Raw genomic sequence first — 18,192 nt, forward strand, 5'->3', positions numbered from 1 at the left:
TATCCTAAAGTACAATGACTAAAATTGAGCTTTTACCATTGTCGAAAAATCAACAAAAAACAACCAATTTTTCGGTGCATTTAATTATTTGCACTTTCGGTGGAAATGTGCAGCCAATTTGAACTTTGGAATTTCAACAATCTCTCACTTGAAGATTAGATTGGAACAATCATATCTTCACACCATTCTTTCTACCTTTTACCTTCATGTTGCTTACGTTTCTGACAGGCCACAGGATGATCGACACCAGGTAAATTTATCAGCGCTGATTGCCTTCGTCATGAAATCTGCTATGTTGTCTTTGGTATGGATCTTCTGCATATCTACCGTTACTTCTTCCACCTTTTCACGAATGAAATGGTACTGAACTCGTATGTGCTTTGTCCTTGAATGAAATGATGGATTCCTTGCTTGTCCTTGAATGAAATGATGGATTCCTTGCTAGATGCAAGGCGCTTTGACTGTCACAAAATAGAGAGACATACTCTTGATTGTGCCCAAGCTCCTCCAATAGCATCTTCAACCAAATTGCTTCTTTACTGGCTTGTGTAGCTGCTACATATTCTGCTTCTGTTGTGGATGTAGCCACAACTGACTGTAACTTAGAAACCCAGCTTACAGCTCCATCAGTAACTTTGAACACATATCCTGTTGTAGATTTGCTTTTATCCAAATCCCCTGCATAGTCAGAATCTACATACCTATTGATTAGTAAGTTTGATCCTCTGTAACATAATGTAACATTTGAGGTCCCTTTGATGTATCTCAGGATCCTCTTTACTGTATTCCAATGTTCTTTGCCTGGATTCGCCATGTACCGACTAACTACTCCCACTGATTGTGCAATGTCTGGTCTTGTGCATATCATAGCGAACATTAAACTTCCCACTGCTGATGCATACGGTACTCGAGACATCTTTATCCTCTCTTTTTCACTGCTAGGACTCATACTGGAGGATAATTTGAAGTTAATAGGAATAGGGGTAGAAATTGGCTTACAATCTTGCATGCTGAATCGTGACAAGATCTTCTTCAAGTAATTCTTTTGTGAAAGCCAAATCTTCCTATTACTTCTGTCTCGGTGAATTTACATCCCTAGAATCTTGTTTGCTGATCCCAAGTCCTTCATTTCAAATTCTCTAGCCAGTTGTGCCTTCAATTCATCAATATGATCTTTGTTGGGTCCTGCAACCAACATGTCATCCACATACAATAGCAATATAACAAAATCGTTATCACCAGACCTCTTGAAATAAGTACAAGGGTCTGCATTAAGTCTGTTATATTCAAGGCACATAATGAAGGAATCAAATCTCTTATACCAACACCTCGGCGCCTTCTTTAGACCGTACAGAGATTTGTTCAACCTGCAAACAAAGTTCTTCTTTTCTTTTTCTTCAAAACCTTCAGGTTGGAGCATGTAAATTTCTTCTTCAAGATTTCCATGAAGAAAAGTTGTTTTAACATCTAGCTGCTCTAGATGTAAATTCAATGTAGCACATATTGCCAAGACTACTTGAATTGTTGTTAGTCGAACCACAAGAGAAAATATTTCATTGAAATCAATACCTTCTTTTCGAGCATATCATTTGACCACCAGTCTTGCACGATACCTCTCTACTTGATCGTCACCATTTTGCTTGATTTTGAAGACCCATTTGTTACCAATTGGTTTCCTTCCTTGTGGTAGTGGCACAAGGTCCCATGTATTATTTTTATGAAGGGCTTCAATTTCTTCTTGCATCGCCATCATCCATAGAGAAGCATCTGAGCTGTTTATTGCCTCCTGGTATGCTGATGGCTCATCGTCCTCTGTTAAAAGGTAGTATGCAATATTACCTTCTATAACATAATTTGAGTGCCAATTGGGACGTCTTCTCACACGATCTGATTGACGAGTTGTTGGAGCTTCAGAACTCTCTGGTTCTTGTTCATCATGTGTTGGTTCTGCTTCAGAAGAATCTCCTTGTTCAATCTCCTTTTCCACATGTATCTGTGTAGTCTCTGACTTTTCAGCGCTATCATCACTTTATTTTCTTTGTAGTTTATCCTCTACAAAGATAACATCCCTGCTGATGATCACTTTGCGGGTAATGGGATCCCACAAGCGATACCCCTTTACACCATCAGCATACCCCAAGAATTTGCATTTCCTGGATTTTGGATCCAACTTTGAAATTTCTTGGTAGTTGTACATCACGTATACAATACTTCCAAATACATGGAGGTTTGAATAGTCAGCTGGTTTACCAGTCCACATCTTCATTGGTGTCTTTAGCTCTATTGCAGTTGATGGAGCTCGATTCACCAAATAATAGGCGGTATTGACTGCTTCTGCCCAAAATGATTTTTCTACGCCTGCATCCCTCAACATTGCTCTTGTTCTTTCTAACAAGGTTCTGTTCATCCGCTCTGTCACTCCATTTTGTTGAGGAGTGTTCACCACTGTGAACTATCTTTTGATGCCTTCTTTCCTGCAAAAGTCATCAAATTCTTCGCTTGTGTATTCTCCTCCATTATCTGTTCTGAAACACTTGATCTTATTTCCAGAATCAAGTTCCACCCGCGCTTTGAAGTTTTTGAAAGTTGAAAACACGTCTGACTTCTTTTTAATAGGGTACACCCAACATCTCCTGGAGTAGTCATCAATAAATGAGACAAAATATTTTGCTCCGCCTAGAGATGTAACTGGTGCTTTCCATACGTCAGAGTGAGAACACTTTTGCCTCTAGAATTTGATGTGTTGAATTTCAACTGGTGCTGCTTACTTGTTATGCAATGCTCACACAAAGGAAGTGATACCTTTATTAAGCCTGGAAGTAGCTTTTTCTCCACAAGGACTTTCATTCCTTATTCTGACATGTGTCCAAGTTTCTGATGTCATAGCATTGCAGAATCTGAACTACATGAGGAAACAGAGGCTTCTGCTTCTAGCAAAGTTTCTCCCTTCAGCATGTACAAGTTTACAGCTATCTTTTCGCCTTTCAACACCACAAGCGCTCCACAGAACACCTTCATGATTCATTTCTGTGTTTCAATCTTGCTTGCATTATTATCCAACAATCAGTAGGATAATAAATTTTTCTTCAGGCATTTCATGTGTCGCACATCTCGAACAACTTTAATTGTTCTATCATACATCTTTAATTTGATGGTTCCCACACCAACGATCTCTAAGGCATGATCATTGCAACTATACACAGATCCTCCTGAGACATGTTCATAATGATGGAATCATTCTCTTCTTGAGGTCATGTGATATGTCGCTCCCGAATCAATGAGCCATATATATGTAAATCTTTTTCTGCCTTCCACGGTGGTTGACGCTTCACAGCATAGAGCATCTCCATCATCTGAAGTGTTTGCGGTATTACCTTGTGGATTGGAGTTTTTATTTAGACTCCAACAATCCTTCTTCAAGTGAACCTTCTTTTCACAGTTGTAGCACTTTAAATTCTTCTTGCTCCTTGACTTCGATCTGCCATGTTTGTGACTGCTGCTTTGGCCACGTTCTGTTGATCTCCCTCTCGTCGTTGTCAACGCTTCTGCTTGTTGCAAATTTACTTATATGTCTTCCTTGTTCTTGTGCTAATTTTCTTCTTGTAGAACAGCAGCTGCAACGTTATCGAAGACTAGACTGGTGACATTACTGTTTGTCAAGTTGATGATGAGTTGATCATACGAATCTGGTAGACTTTGAAGTAGAAGTTCAGCACGTTCTTGTTCTCTTATTTTACAGCTTAAGGATGTAAGCTGAGAAAATAAAGTGTTCAGCGTATTTAAGTGCTCTGTCACTGAAGTAGATTATGGCATACGGAGAGTGTACAATTTCCTCTTAAGGAAAATTTTATTGTGCAACGATGTGGCCTCGTACAATTTGGTGAGATGGTCTCATATCTCCTTAGCTGTCTTCTTCTCCTCGATGTTTGATAATACTTCATCTGCTAATGCTAGATGAAAGTTTGACATAGCATTCCCATACATTTCGATCCATTTATTGTCATCTGTGAAATCTACCGGCCTTTCACTGATAGCTGCTAGACACCCGTCTTTCCTCAGGATGACCTTCATCTTCAATTTCCACAATGAGAAATTTCTCTCATTGAATTTTTCAATATCAAATTTCGTTGTCATAGCTTCTTTTACGGATAACTCCCACTATTTCACTATCGTGAATAGTTCTCTGGAACCTTCAAAGAATGGGTAATACCTTCTTACTTTCTTATATTGGAGGATCCACCTTTTGGTGGCAACCACAAAGACAATAAACAGATATTACACACTCTAATCTAGCTCGGATACCAATTGTTGCGGAAGACGGCTATCGGATAGAGCAAAATCGCAACTGATAATTTGAGAAAATAAAAATGAAGATAAAGAAGACACAAAATTTACGTGGAAAACCCCTAAATAATATAGGGTAAAAACCACGGGCAACGGTAGAAGAATTTCACTATGAGAAAATAGTAATTACAACTCTCTCGATCTACCAAGGAGAAAACAATGATAATTCTCTCTTGATAAAAAGGAGAAAACAACTCTCAAGAAACTCTCTAAATTCTCTCTAGTATTGGAAGAAAGCTAGAATGTTTTGGGATGGTTTTGAAACTAAATGAGCTAGGGTATTTATAGTTGAAGCTTTAAGGACTAATTTATAAATACCCTAAAGTACAATGACTAAAATTAAGCTTTTACCATTGTAAAAAATAAATAAAAAAAACAACCCATTTTTCGGTGCATTTAATTATTTGCACTTTCGGTGGAAATGTGCAGCCAATTTGGACTTTGGAATTTCAACAAGATGTAGATGGTGATCGATGGGGGTTGGGATTTGGATTGAAGATTATAATTTATTGTTTGGATTAGAATTTAGGGATTAAAGGCTACTGAAATAACATAGATTAGATTAGGAGTGACTGTAGCCTTTTGACCGTTGACAGAATAGTTATTGTCACCGAGTAGAGGTGGTTATCGTCGTGGCTAGCCGTCATCAGAAAGCTAATGGAGTGTGGCTGGTGACATTTGGTTGTGGAGTTGGGTAGTTTTCTAATAGAGGAATAGCAATATTATTTATCTTATTTTTTAATAATTTCCTCTCTTTTTTATCTATTTTTAACAATTAAAAAAGTTTATTTAATCCACGTCATAATACCGTTAGAAACTTAACGGCGGAGTGATAAAAAACAAGGGTAAATTACATGTTTACTCACCAAACTTTATTCTCTCATATTTTACTCACTATACTTTTAATTTTTTCAATTTACTCACTGAACTCTACATATTGACTTTTTTTTGTCAAACCGTTAACTTCCTAACAACTAGATGATGTGGAATAAATTAATATTAAATAGAGCACATCATATTGTTATTAAAAAATTATTAATAAATAATGCTAAGTAGGATTTTAAAATAAAAATAAAATAAAATTACTAAATCTTAATCCCAACTCCAACCTCAAATTATCATCGACCATTCAAAATGAGAACTACCAACCATAATTGTCGGGAATCCAACAATAACAGTAGTCCATGAAACTACATTCTTTACAGGCATTTCTTCAAACTTCTTATAAGCATTCTTTTAACTCCCCAAAATTTTTCATAGAAAGTAACCAAAGAACTTTTGACATAAACGATTCTGAAAAATCCAATTTTATTGTTAAGCCGTGATAGCACAACTAGATTAAAAATTGAATCCTCTTTATTTTTAATAGGAGCATCAATAATTTGATTGAAGAAAATTGAACAATTAACCATTCAAAATGAACAATGGATTCATGTTTAAAAGACTCATACGAGTTTGGTGGAAAATTTTAACTCATCAGCCTTCGACGACGGTGGCCAGCAATGATCAAAACTGAAACTAATGTGGTGGCCAGATTCTAGATTAATTTAGTGAGAGAGAGAAAAAGAGAAAGAAGAAGAAGAAGAAAAAAGAAAAGGGAAAAATAAGTTTTTTTTTTTATAGGAAATCAAAGGGACATAGTTTTGAACTAAATTTGGTTTTATGTAGAAATTCAAAATGATGCCGTTTTAGTTTAGGTTACCATGTCATAACGCCGTTAGAAAGTTAACAGTTGAGTGACCCAAAAAAATCTATAAACTTCAGTGAATAAATTAAAAAAATTAAATGAGTGAAATAGGAGAGAGAGCAAGGTTCAACGATGATTGGTGTAATTTATCCAAAAAAAAATAATGTATAAAGTTGAGTGATTAAATTGAAAAAATTAAAAGTATAGTGAGTAAAATAGGAGAGAGATCAAAGTAAACGTGTCATGTTAACACTATTTACTAATTAAAGGACCATCCATACCATTATCCCAAGACGGGAGTTATTCCATATAAAACAGCCGTAATCAAATACAATTGCTGTCGTGATGTGCGCTGAATAGAGATGATTTTACTCGCATTTAAGGGAAAACCAAAAAGAACAGGGCTAACTTTTGAGTCAGGGCCGTATCTGGGCCAGGGCAGGAGGGGCACCTGCCCAGAGCCCAAAAGTTTTATAATATACTATATTTATAAAAAAATGGGTTTCTATAAATTATGGGGCTAAATTATTTTTAGTATTTATTATTGAGGGTCTAATTTTATTTTAAATATTTATTATTATAGGTTCATATTTTCCTAATATTTATTATTAGGGTCATATTCTTATATCTTATTTTTTCCTAATATTTGTATTAGTGTCTAATTTTTTACCAATATTTTTTTAACATTTATTATTAAGGTCCAATTTTTTAATACTTATTACTAGGGGCTCAATTTCTTCAATATTTGTTATTAGGTGCATACTTCTAAACTTTAGTTTCTTTTATGTTATTATTTTGAGTCTAATTTTTTTCAGTATTTTTTACTAGAAGTCTATTTTTTCAATATTTATTATTATGAGCATACTCTTAATTTTTTTAAATATTTATTATTAGAGACCAATTTTTCAATGCTTGTTATATGGAGTTACCCTTAAAATTTATTTTTTAACATTTGTTATTAGGGACAACTACTTAAAAAATGGTCTGCAACCACAAAAACAATCATTATATAGTAGTAACGATATCGTCTGAATCTTTATACCTATAATATCATATGTTATCAAAAATTCACATTTACAATTTTTACAGTGACCGTAATATCATCCTCTATATCTATAATAGTGATAAACGCAACGCGATCGAAGATAAATTTAAATTGTAATTTAAATATTTGATTAGAGATCTAATTTTTTTATTCGACCGAAAATGAATTTAAATTATAATTTAAATATTTGATTAGGGAGATATTTTTTTTTGGCCTAGGGTTACCAAAATATAAAAAAATGAGCTGTTTTGAGTTCAGCATTTTCAGCTTACCTAACATGCAACGAACAAACATTTTTTTTTTATTTCATGCTGATATTATGGACGGTACAATACATATGGTTTCCTTGTGCAGAACAAGTGGATGATGCCACACTTTTAACTTATACCATCAATTTGACTCGGGCCGTGGGGCCGTGGAGGATCTAAAAAGTAATGGGGATTGCCAAATGACAGCCGTAATTTTAACACTTGGGTTTGTCCCCCTCTCCCTGTCGGGCCATTCAAATCAATTTTTTTTCTTTTGGGGCGGTGCACTGCCCCAAATAAGGGATTTAAAGGGTTTTCAGTTCCCTCTTGTTTTTGTAACCGCTACTACTTCCACAGCTATATAAACCTACTAAATCTGTTTTGAATTTATTCTTTTCCCTTTTTTTTTATTCTTCGCTGCTTTTCCAGATGAACCAAGGCATGCGGAAAAAAAATGAAGCATTGGGGTCTGGTTTTGTTTGTTTCTCTTTTGTTTGAACAAGGAATTTTTCTTCGACATGTCAAGGCTGACGATGGATTTGTGAAAACGAAAGGAGTGCAACTAATGTTGAACGGAAGTCCTTTCTACGCAAATGGGTTCAATGCTTATTGGCTCATGTACATGGCCGCTGATTCATCTCAGAGAAGCAAAGTCTCGTCTGCATTTGAACAAGCTAAACAGCACGGCCTCGCCATAGCAAGAACTTGGGCTTTCAGTGACGGTGGAGACAGACCTCTTCAGTACTCACCTGGCTCCTACAACGAGCTGATGTTCCAGGTTCAAATTAAAACATTTTCAGGTTAAAAAATCTGGTCCTTGATCTGTTTCTGATTTCTTTATGCTTTTTTGTTTACTTGAAGGGATTGGATTTTGTAGTATCTGAAGCTAAGAGGTATGGGATCAAACTAGTTTTAAGCTTTGGGAATAACTATGATCAATTTGGAGGGAAGAAACAGTATGTGAACTGGGCAAGAAATCAAGGGCAATCCTTCGGCTCTGATGATGATTTCTTTACGAACTCTGTTGTTAAAGAATACTACAAGAACCATATCAATGTCAGTATCTGTTCTCCCCCCTTTCCTCACACATCCATTTTGAAAGCCTGCCTTCTGAGTTTTGACAGTTGTAGAAATGACAGGAATAAGATTTTGCATTGAATAATTCATTTATTGCACTAATTTAGACAGAGGTAGATGAACATTTCCGCATGGTTTTCAGAACCGGACCGGTTAGCGGATCGGTTAGCGAACCGGTCATGCTACCGGTTCACTGGTTCAACCAGTCGAATCGATCTGACCGGTCGGAAGAATCGGACTACGTCATAATTATTTAAAAAATTAAATAAAAATACAAAAAATATTTAATAAAAGATAATTTTTTATATCACAATTCATATTCAAAACAAGTCATAATATATATAAAGTTAAAAACCATAAAATCAAGTGAAACAAAATGATTCAAATTAACTAACATAATATTTAAGGTAAAACATATTAAATAATAAATATAATTATATAACTATAATTAAAAAATAAATTTGAGGCTAAAAAAATCATAACAAAATGATATTGTTTGGTTTAATTTTTTTTAAAAACAATTTTACATGGCTAAGAAATATAGAAGATCATCCCAACTAACTTCTATAAATAATAGAGGTAATTTGGCATTCAAAATCATGGAGTCTTTTTGGTGAACATTGAGTGAATTATTCTTTTACTTCAATCAAGCTCGAATTTTAGGCTTCAATCGAGCTTCTAAATTTTTTTTGAGTTCAAGTTTCAATATTATATTTCGAGTTCGAGTTAAACTTCATAATTTTTAACTTGTGAGTTTGAGTCGAGTTGAGTTTACTTTTAAATTTTTCAAGTTCGAGTCGAGCTCAGCAATACTCGAGTTCGACTTGGCTCGTTTAACAAACGTCGTCGTTTGGTTTAATTTAAAAAACAAAAAATGCGATTTTTCTGGGTTTTTCTCGATTTTTTCCGGTTTTCAGTCGGTCTGGTTTGAACGGTTCAACGGTTCTGTCCGGTTCACTAGTACGGTTCAACCGGTCTAAATTGAACCGAACTAGACAACGATTCCCGGTTGAACAGGCCGATCCGGTCCAATTTTCAAAACAGAGCATTTCCGGGTAAAACTCGTAAAAATAGATATGCAATTGATGCAAAGAGCAAGTTTTTTTTTTAATTTCATTCTTGTTTTTGGCAATTAATTATAGACTGTTCTTACAAGAAGAAACACCCTGACTGGAGTGGCTTACAAAGATGAACCAACTATAATGGCGTGGGAGCTTATGAATGAGCCCAGGTGCCTCTCGGATCCATCAGGAAACACCATGCAGGTCAGCTGTATATCATCACCAAGCTGTTTTGCTTCACTGTTACTCTGTTTTCGTTTCAATTTTCAGAAACTTTATTTGTTTTCTAGTTTTTTTCTCTGTTGAATTTAATGCCAATGGTTCCAGTCGGTGCTTTTTGCGGACTCATGCATGATCCATTAAAGTGGAGTTGGGAGTTGTAACTGCACCACTTTAGTATCAGCCTTTTGTTTTACTGTATTCATTTTTTACCTGCCTCCAATGTACGAACTATTGACCAACAGATTTTGCTTTGATTTTGTTTGCTGAACAGGCCTGGATTACAGAAATGGCTTCCCACGTGAAGTCCATTGATGGAAACCACTTACTAGAAGCTGGTTTGGAAGGGTTTTATGGGCCATCCTCGTCTCAAAAACAGCAATATAATCCCAACTTTCAAGTAGGAGCTGATTTCATTGCAAACAACCAGATCCCCGGAATTGACTTTGCAACAGTTCATTCTTATCCTGATCAATGGTAATTTATATGCTCAGTGAAAACAGTAAAAAGACAATGTATCAAATCCTTCCCTGAATTTGAACCATTTGCTTGCTGAGCAGGTTACAGAACTCAAATGATGAAAGCCAGATTGCCTTCTTGAATACTTGGCTAAACAATCACATCCAAGATACTCAGAACATCCTTCAGAAACCATTGCTTTTTGCTGAGTTCGGAAAATCTTTGAAGATTGCAGGTCCTAACCAAAGAGACGAGCTTTACAACACTGTGTATACAGCGATTTACTCGTCGGCCAGAGGTGGAGGTGCAGCTGTTGGTGGGCTATTCTGGCAACTTTTAGCTGATGGAATGGACTCTTATGGAGATGGGTATGAGGTGATCCTGAGCCAAAGCACCTCAACTGTAAACCTCATTGCTCAAGAGTCTCAGAAACTTAATCGGATTCGGAAGATGTATGTGAGGTTGAGGGACATGGAGAAATGGAACAAAGCAAGGCATATCAGAAGAGCACTGTTGTGGTCTGGAAATGGCGTCAGTAACACAGGAGGAAATTGAGAAAGAAAATATATGATGGTGTTATAATAAATTAAGTGTTTGAAGATCAAGTAACAAGATGTAGTTTTATTATATATACAGGGTTTATAATGAGGTGAATGCTCTTTTCTAGAAATGAATTGTTCGCTAAAGATTAATGGCATCCTGCGATTATAAACTAATATGATGAGCCAGCTTATATTGTGTGTGCTAGAAGGGGGAATTACAAATAAAGCAAACGGGGTTCGAGTTTCTTTAAAATTTGCATGGGAACTTTATAATCTATGGAACAGCAAAGGGCAGCAGCAGTAATACAAAAAACACATAAATGTTCGCTATTGCAGATGGCTTCTTTAGGATGTATACTTATTGGGTTGCTGCAAGCAAATATAAATGAGGGGGGATTTAGTATCTTTGTTGACCGGTAAAAGACGTCAAAGGACATTTTTCAGAAAAAAGGGAGAGCAACCTGTTCCGTGAGGGCTAAATTGACATCAAAGGACTTTATTGTTCCAATGTCTTCCCAATAGTCGTTTAACAAATATGCCTGCAAACATTCAAACAGCCAGAAACTCAGCAGTTTGATCACTAGAGCAGAAGTCCTCATTATTGCAAATAGTAACTGCATACTAATGAAAGTACAAAGTGGAAACTAAATGTGACAGTTCTTTTGAAAGTCAACTTGCCTGGACATTGTGTTCCTTTACAGCTGATGGAATAATCTCGGAGCCGAAGTCATTGCATGATGGATAGCTCCGAGTCAGAAGTTTTAACAAGACATCGGTTTTAAACACATACACAGCCATTGATGCAATGTATGGATATCTTGCAGCATCTTGCGCTGATAGGCCTAATTTGGAGGTATCAACTTGCTGTCATACAAGCGTGAAACATACAGTTTTAGCTTTGATTATCAGCAACTAATAATGTTCGGAAACAGAACAATTATGAAAATGTGAGTTATGAGATCAAACATGTACCATAGCTTTAAGATTGGCGCCCTTTGGTTTCTCAGCAAACTGGACGATCCGTCCTGCTCCATCTATCTTCATTAATCCATAATCTGATGCACGCCTGCAAAAAAAAGGGTGAACTTATTTCCCAATTCTGAAGGAAAGCAACCATTGTAAATACTTCATGCCCTGAGCATCAGTAACAAAAGCAATATTCAAATAATCTAAAAGCTAGATAGAGGACCAATATTCAAATATTTCACGTCATGGTAATAGATCTGTTCCCTGTAACTCACACCTTACACTGAGAGAATCACATTAAAGAATATAGATATTAGGCTTTTGTCTTAGAATATTTAATATGACATAAGAAAACATGATAAATACCTGTCATCCATTGATAAGCATGAGATTGTGATATCAGCATTTGAGTCGATATGCCTCTGCAAGAACAATGACCGTGGTTTAGTCTGATGATTTTTCAAGGTACAATCTTAATTCACCAGAAAGTAAAAAAGTAAAATGCCATGCTTCAGCTGTTAGAAATTTCACAATGTACCATATAATCTGCACGGTCAAGATGATCGCACTACGTCTTTGGTCTTGGTATCCTGATAGTAAAACAAATCATATTTGGTGAACTTCAGGGGTATGGCGGATGATCTCAGCTCAAACACAAATCACAGAAAGTAACCTCAAAGATCCACACAAATTGCCTCACAGCATCAGCTGTGCCTTGGAACCACTTTTTCCCTGATTCTCCTGATGTTTGAGCGGCCTCCAGAACCTGCGACGGGCAATTTAGTTTTCATCAAAACTTTCAGATATGTAATAAAAACTTCACGAGGACAAAATTATCACAAGAGAGATGGATTTCTGAATAATATGCATAATTCAGAACATCTATCCCAGTATTGCTAAATCAATATAGCCTTACCTCCACAAAACCATCTCCAAAATTTACACCATTTCCGAAGTTGTAAATCCGAGCTAAGTGACGATTAAGGGAAAAGAAGTTAAACTGAGTTAAGATAAATATCTTGTTTATCCCACTGTTGATACAGTTGCTCATTGGAATATCAATCAGCCTGTAACACCCTCCAATCGGAACCTGAAAACCAAACAATATTAGAAAACTTTAATCCCACCAATGTGAGACTTCAAATTTGATGATTGAGATTCATTTTCAAGTAGAAAAATATTTACTTTCAATCCAAAACATCAAAAAAAAAAAAAAAACTCCAGACAGTGGTTTCTTACTGCTGGCTTAGCTCTATTGCGAGTAAGAGGAAAGAGGCGTGTCCCAGCACCGCCACCCAATATAATGGAAGCCACCTTCTTCGGGTCCGCTTGTGGAGTCTCAAAATTCGGTGCCTTAAAGTTCTGACAATCAAAAGATTCAAAAGCCAACATTAAAAAAATTCTGAAAATCAGAAAAAAGTAGAATAAATCAGATACTAGTTGTTTAATCCTTGGATCAAGCACGACATTAAAAATGCTTTCTTTTACTTACCATGGTCTCCTTGTTAATTTCTGGGGTGAGAACAGAGTAAGCAACGCCAAGCTTAGTTTTTTGGCACAATTTTCAGGTCTCAAGCTTTTCCATAACTGTGTTCCAAAGTCCCTGCTTTTAAGACCTCCTCTAATAGTCTCACCCCATGATATTAAATGGAAAGATTTTCAAAATCAGCATCCGTACTGAGTCCCATGAGGACTTTCGTACTTTTATAGATGGGTCAACGGCGGGGAATCGAGTGGTTTCCAGCTTTGGAACATGAGGCGGTTGATCAGGCTTTCGTAGAAGAAAACGTTGCAGAGGCTGAGTTAGCGAAAAGTTGGCAGCTGATGGAACAGTTTGAATCTGCTAGTCAGAGAGTTGATAAGGATGATGGTGTGTTGGTTAGAGAATCGAGCCAAGTGGGAGCTGTTGAGGTTAATCCTGTGGATCTAGCTGTAAATATTGGGGATTCAGAAGAGAGATTGCACGACATTCCTAGCATGGCCAATATTGGGCCTGTTTTTCAGCCTGTAGATGAGAGCTTTGGGCTCTTGGAAATTAATAGAGATCTATCACAAAGTTGGGAAAGCCAGTCCATTTCTCACGGTTCTAGGCTTCAGGACGTGCTAATTAAGGAAGTTTCATCCTTTAATCTTGTGGATGAAGCTCGGATGGCTGTTTCTACAGTGGGTAAGATGGGTCTTTCTAATTCTCAGAACCTAGCGGAGGGTTTTTCCTCTCAGAATATGTCCCGAATTCCAAAGGCGGATGTTTCAAATCGAGCGAAGAAAGGTGTTTCCATGAGATTAACTAAAGCTAGAAGGAAGAAATTGTGCAAAAATGGATTGCAAGAAGAGCGGAAGAGTTCATCTCGGTCGAAAGTTAAGGGTGATAAGAACAGGGTCCATTGGGGAGAGAATCGGTGCATAGAAAATGAAGCGGAGTTGACGATGGCAGTTGGTGAGGCACTGGGAGTGGAATTATCAGGTTCGAGAGAAGCTGCGATTATTAGGTTGGAAGCTATCGAGAGGAGGGGTAAGTCTTGAATCCCTTTTGTTATCTGGTGTATCCTGCTTGGTGTGTGTTCTCATTTATATGGAAGAGTCTTTGTCTGTTTTATCTTGGAATGTGAGAGGGCTGGGGAAAGTTGAAAAAATACGTGAAGTATCCCGTGTTATTGAGTCGAATAAGGCTGATGTGGTTATGTTGCAAGAATAAAAAAATTTATGTGATTAGTGGTCTCTTAGAAAGAAGATTGATAGGTAAGAATGCTAGGAATATGTTGTGCTCGCCTGCTGAAGGCGCTTCTGGTGGTCTAATTTTGTTGTGGGACTCGACTATGTTTGATATGAGAGATCAAGTTGTGCTCAGGAGAATTTTAGCTATAAAGGGTAGTTTAGTTAGGTCCAACTTGGATATAGGTTTGGTTAATGTTTATGGTCCGAACGTGCCAGGGGAGAGGAAAGATTTTTTTGAGATTTTGAATGCGGTGATTACTGACTTGAATTCCCCGATTATATTGGGTGGCGATTTTAATGTTGTCCGATCAGATGATGAAAGAGTAGGGGTTTGTGATCATTTAGGAGGTATGAATATGTTTGAGGATTTTATCTCTACTTGGGATCTTGTTGAAGTTCCAAACGTAGGTAGTCAGTTTACTTGGTTCAGGGGTGGTATGAATGTGGCGGCAAGTAGGCTAGACAGGTTCTTGGTCTCTGTTGAAATTGTTAGTTTGTTCCCTCTTCTTACACAAACCACCTTACCTAAAAGCTTATCCAATCATATACCTATTATCTTAAAGGAAAAGAAGGCCAAAAAGTTCAATCGTCCGTTTAAATGGTTTAATCATTGGGCGGAAGATTCAGATCTTGTTGGAATAATTAAGGAATTATGTGAAAGAAATAGTGGTAAGGGTATGAATCAAATTTTAGAGTTAGTAAAGGATGCGACCAAGGTTCGGGAAAGTGCAGCAAATCAGAAGGTCCCTTTTTCGGTGGGAGAGATTAACAAGCATATTGATATTTTAGAGAATAGAGTCATTGCTGATGGTAATAGCACTGCATTGCAGAATGAGTTATATTTTTTGAAGGCAAGGCTGTGGGCTGCGGTGAGGAAAGAAGAACATGAGTGGCTGCAAAAATTGAGATTGAAATGGTTTAGAGATGGGGATAAAAATACCAGATTTTTTCATCTCTCGGCTGTTGCTCGAGGTAGAATTAATTTGATATCTAAGCTCAAGATCTCGAATACAGTGGTAAAAAGTCAGGTTGGAATGCAGAAGGTTTTTGTTAAGTACTTTAGCTCTGGATACAAGGAAGTGTTCATTGTCTCTCTTAAAAGATTTGGACTTAATCTGAAGAGGTTGAATTCTGTTTCTAGGCGTTTTATCGAGCGTCCATTCTCAGAGGAGGAGGTGTGGCTTTCTATTAAGGGGGCTGATGAGTCGAGAGCCCCGGGGCCGGATGGTTTCAATTTGGATTGTTTTAAGAAGTTTTAGGGGGTCTATTAAAGGGGAAGTCATGACTTTCATGCATAATTTTTATTGGGGTAGAGTTCAAGATTTATCGTTTAATAAATCATTTATTCACCTCATTCCTAAGAAGGTGGAGGCTTTGTATCCGAAGGATTTCAGACCGATTTCGTTGGTGGGTTGTTTGTATAAGATAGTATCTAGAGTTTTAGCCAAGAGGTTGGGCTTTTGCGCCTCTGAGGTCATCGGGGAGAATCAATTCACTTTTATGGCCGGTAAGCAAATATCAGACTGCATTTTAATTGCAAATGAGGTGATTGACTGGCTGTTAAAAAGTAAGAAAGGAGCTGTTTTGATTAAGGCGGATTTTAGTAAAGCGTTTGATAGTATTGATTGGGGTTTTTTGGATTTGATCCTTAAGAAAATGGGTTTTGGTAGAAGATGGAGGAGTTGGGTTAATATATGCATTTCGACTCCTTTGATTTCGGTGTTAGTTAATGGGTGCCCGTCTAATTATTTCTCAATCAAGAAGGGGCTTAGACAAGGTTGTCTGTTATCGCCATTTCTATTTAACATTGTGGGGGAGGCTCTTAGTGCTATGTTCAAGAGGTCAATTGATATTGGTCTTTGTTAAGGGGTTAATATAGGGGATGGTGGTGTTGGTTTGTCTCACATTCAATTCGCGGATGATCTTCTCATCTTCTCCGAAGCTAATGAGTCGTCAATTTTAAACTTTAATCGAGTTCTCAAAATCTTCGAAGTTGCGGCTGGGTTGAAATTAAATATGAAAAAGACTAAGTTGTTCGGGATTAATGTGGAGAAGAGTGTTGTGAAGAGGTAGGCTGATTCGATCTATTGTGGTGTGGATGATCTTCCATCGGTGTATTTGTGTAACATCCGCAATACCGGGTTAGTGACCAAATTGTAAAGTTTCAGAATTTGGTGACTAAAGTATAAGAATGAAATAGTTCAATGATTATTGGATATATATGATTAAGGTTATTTAGTAATTATTAAAGGAAATAAAGGGCAAAAGGGTCAATTGACCAAGAAATGAATTAAAAATGGGATTATAAATGCACGTGGAAAGGGAGAGAATTCTCCAGAGTTCTCTTCTCCTTTCTTCTTCTTCTTCACGTGGAAGCCAAGAGCCAAAGGTAAGTTTCTTTGTTTATAATTGAATTGTTGATTTTAAGGTTGGGTTTTAATTATTAGATGATAACTAAGCTTAAGGAAAGCTTAAATCATCTTAAAAGGAAAGGATGGTGGAGTTAGGAGAGATTAAAGATTTAGAGTTTACAAATGAAATCTTGGAATAAAGTTCATTTCTTAAATTGGAAGTTAAATTTGACTTGTCAATGGTTAAATTAAGAGATTTGAAGTGATAGAATTGGATTTAGAACATATAGAAAATTTGGTATGATTCTTGAATTACATATGGAATATATGATTTGAGGTTTAAGATGAAATAAATGAATATAGATTGGTTTAAGTATGTGTACTAGAGTTAAGAATGAAAAAGGGGATGATATATGAAGTGTTGAGCTGAAAATGAAGTGATTTTCGAGCTAAAAATATGATTTCTGGGCAAGGGGAATCGGTACCCATTCAAGGGGAACCAATACCCCTTCAAACGAACAAAAATTTCCAGAATGTCATGAGGGAATCAATACCCCCTTAGTAGGGAACCGATTCCCCCTAAAGGAAAATTGTAAATATTGGTTTAATAAGTTCGTTTAAGTTGCTAGTATCAAATTACAAGGTGTAGGTATCTAATGATTGCCTCAAAATGTACATTTATGTAGATTCTGCGCGTAAAGAAATTCCGGAACATTTGGCAAGTAAGATCGATCAAGGGAAAGATAAGAGATTTGAATTGACTAGTGAGGCCAAGGTGAGTGCATACTAGTGACATGTAGTGTTTAATGGAAATAAGACTTGCGATGAGTCTATTTCCTAGAGTAATATGCATGAAGTCATAGACATGATTATGTGTTGGTTATAACTATATGTGATTATATGTATTACATTGATTGTATATATGCATGACTAAAGATAATGATATGTTTTGTATATGCTATATGATTTATGTAAGACTTTATTATGTAATAATGGAAGAACATGGAATAAGTTATATGATAGAGTCATAAGAAATGAAATGAACATGAGAGAATAAGATAATCAAGTATAAGTCATATGATATGGTATAAGTGATTATACAAGAAATGTTAGGAGACTTTAAGAGAATAGTATGAATTTGAGGGCATAAATAAGGATACATAAGTTATATAAAGAAGATTGATAAATTAAAGGAAACTATGGTTTATGTATTAAATTGAAGAGCTACAAAGTTTTATTAAAGAGTATTGTGGAAGTCATGAGAAATTGAACTAAATAAATAGATGGTTTATGTGAGTGAAAAGAGAAAATGATATAAAATAAGTTATGAAATTATAGGAGTATAGAAGATAAGTCGAGAGATGTAGGGAAATATAAATAGATGTTTATTAAGAGTCATAGGAGAACAAATATATGTAATATGATAATGAAATATAAGACTATGTGGATACATGGTTATGAGATAAAATATGTAATAA

General features: G+C 36.3%; 2 protein-coding genes and 1 pseudogene across 2 annotated transcripts; 2 read left to right on the top strand and 1 right to left on the bottom strand.

The window, feature by feature from the left end:
• The first annotated feature begins 7,681 nt into the window (after positions 1-7,681).
• LOC120216677 (mannan endo-1,4-beta-mannosidase 7-like) lies at positions 7,682-10,775 on the top strand. Its single transcript, XM_039214032.1, has 5 exons — positions 7,682-8,102; positions 8,186-8,380; positions 9,544-9,666; positions 9,956-10,158; positions 10,242-10,775. The coding sequence occupies exons 1-5, from the start codon at positions 7,779-7,781 to the stop codon at positions 10,693-10,695; spliced, it is 1,299 nt and encodes a 432-aa protein (XP_039069963.1). The 5' UTR covers positions 7,682-7,778; the 3' UTR covers positions 10,696-10,775.
• A 5-nt stretch (positions 10,776-10,780) lies between these two features.
• On the bottom strand, positions 10,781-13,197 carry LOC120216678 (annotated as a pseudogene).
• A 1,207-nt stretch (positions 13,198-14,404) lies between these two features.
• LOC120216767 lies at positions 14,405-15,622 on the top strand. Its single transcript, XM_039214102.1, has one exon. It carries the CDS (start codon positions 14,405-14,407, stop codon positions 15,620-15,622), a length of 1,218 nt encoding a protein of 405 aa, XP_039070033.1.
• The last annotated feature ends 2,570 nt before the right edge of the window (positions 15,623-18,192 follow it).

The sequence above is a fragment of the Hibiscus syriacus genome, unplaced genomic scaffold (assembly GCF_006381635.1).
Source record: "Hibiscus syriacus cultivar Baekdansim isolate YM2019G1 unplaced genomic scaffold, ASM638163v2 tig00110163_pilon, whole genome shotgun sequence".
Taxonomy (NCBI): Eukaryota; Viridiplantae; Streptophyta; class Magnoliopsida; order Malvales; family Malvaceae; genus Hibiscus; species Hibiscus syriacus.

Bases quoted from the DNA above. Each gene is read 5' to 3' on its own strand.
- LOC120216767 (XM_039214102.1), top strand. From the start codon at position 14,405: ATGTTGTGCTCGCCTGCTGAAGGCGCTTCTGGTGGTCTAATTTTGTTG.
- LOC120216677 (XM_039214032.1), top strand. From the start codon at position 7,779: ATGAAGCATTGGGGTCTGGTTTTGTTTGTTTCTCTTTTGTTTGAACAA. The intron at 8,381-9,543 runs GTCAGTATCTGT...AATTAATTATAG, and splicing joins ACTACAAGAACCATATCAAT to ACTGTTCTTACAAGAAGAAA. The intron at 9,667-9,955 runs GTCAGCTGTATA...TTTGCTGAACAG, and splicing joins CATCAGGAAACACCATGCAG to GCCTGGATTACAGAAATGGC.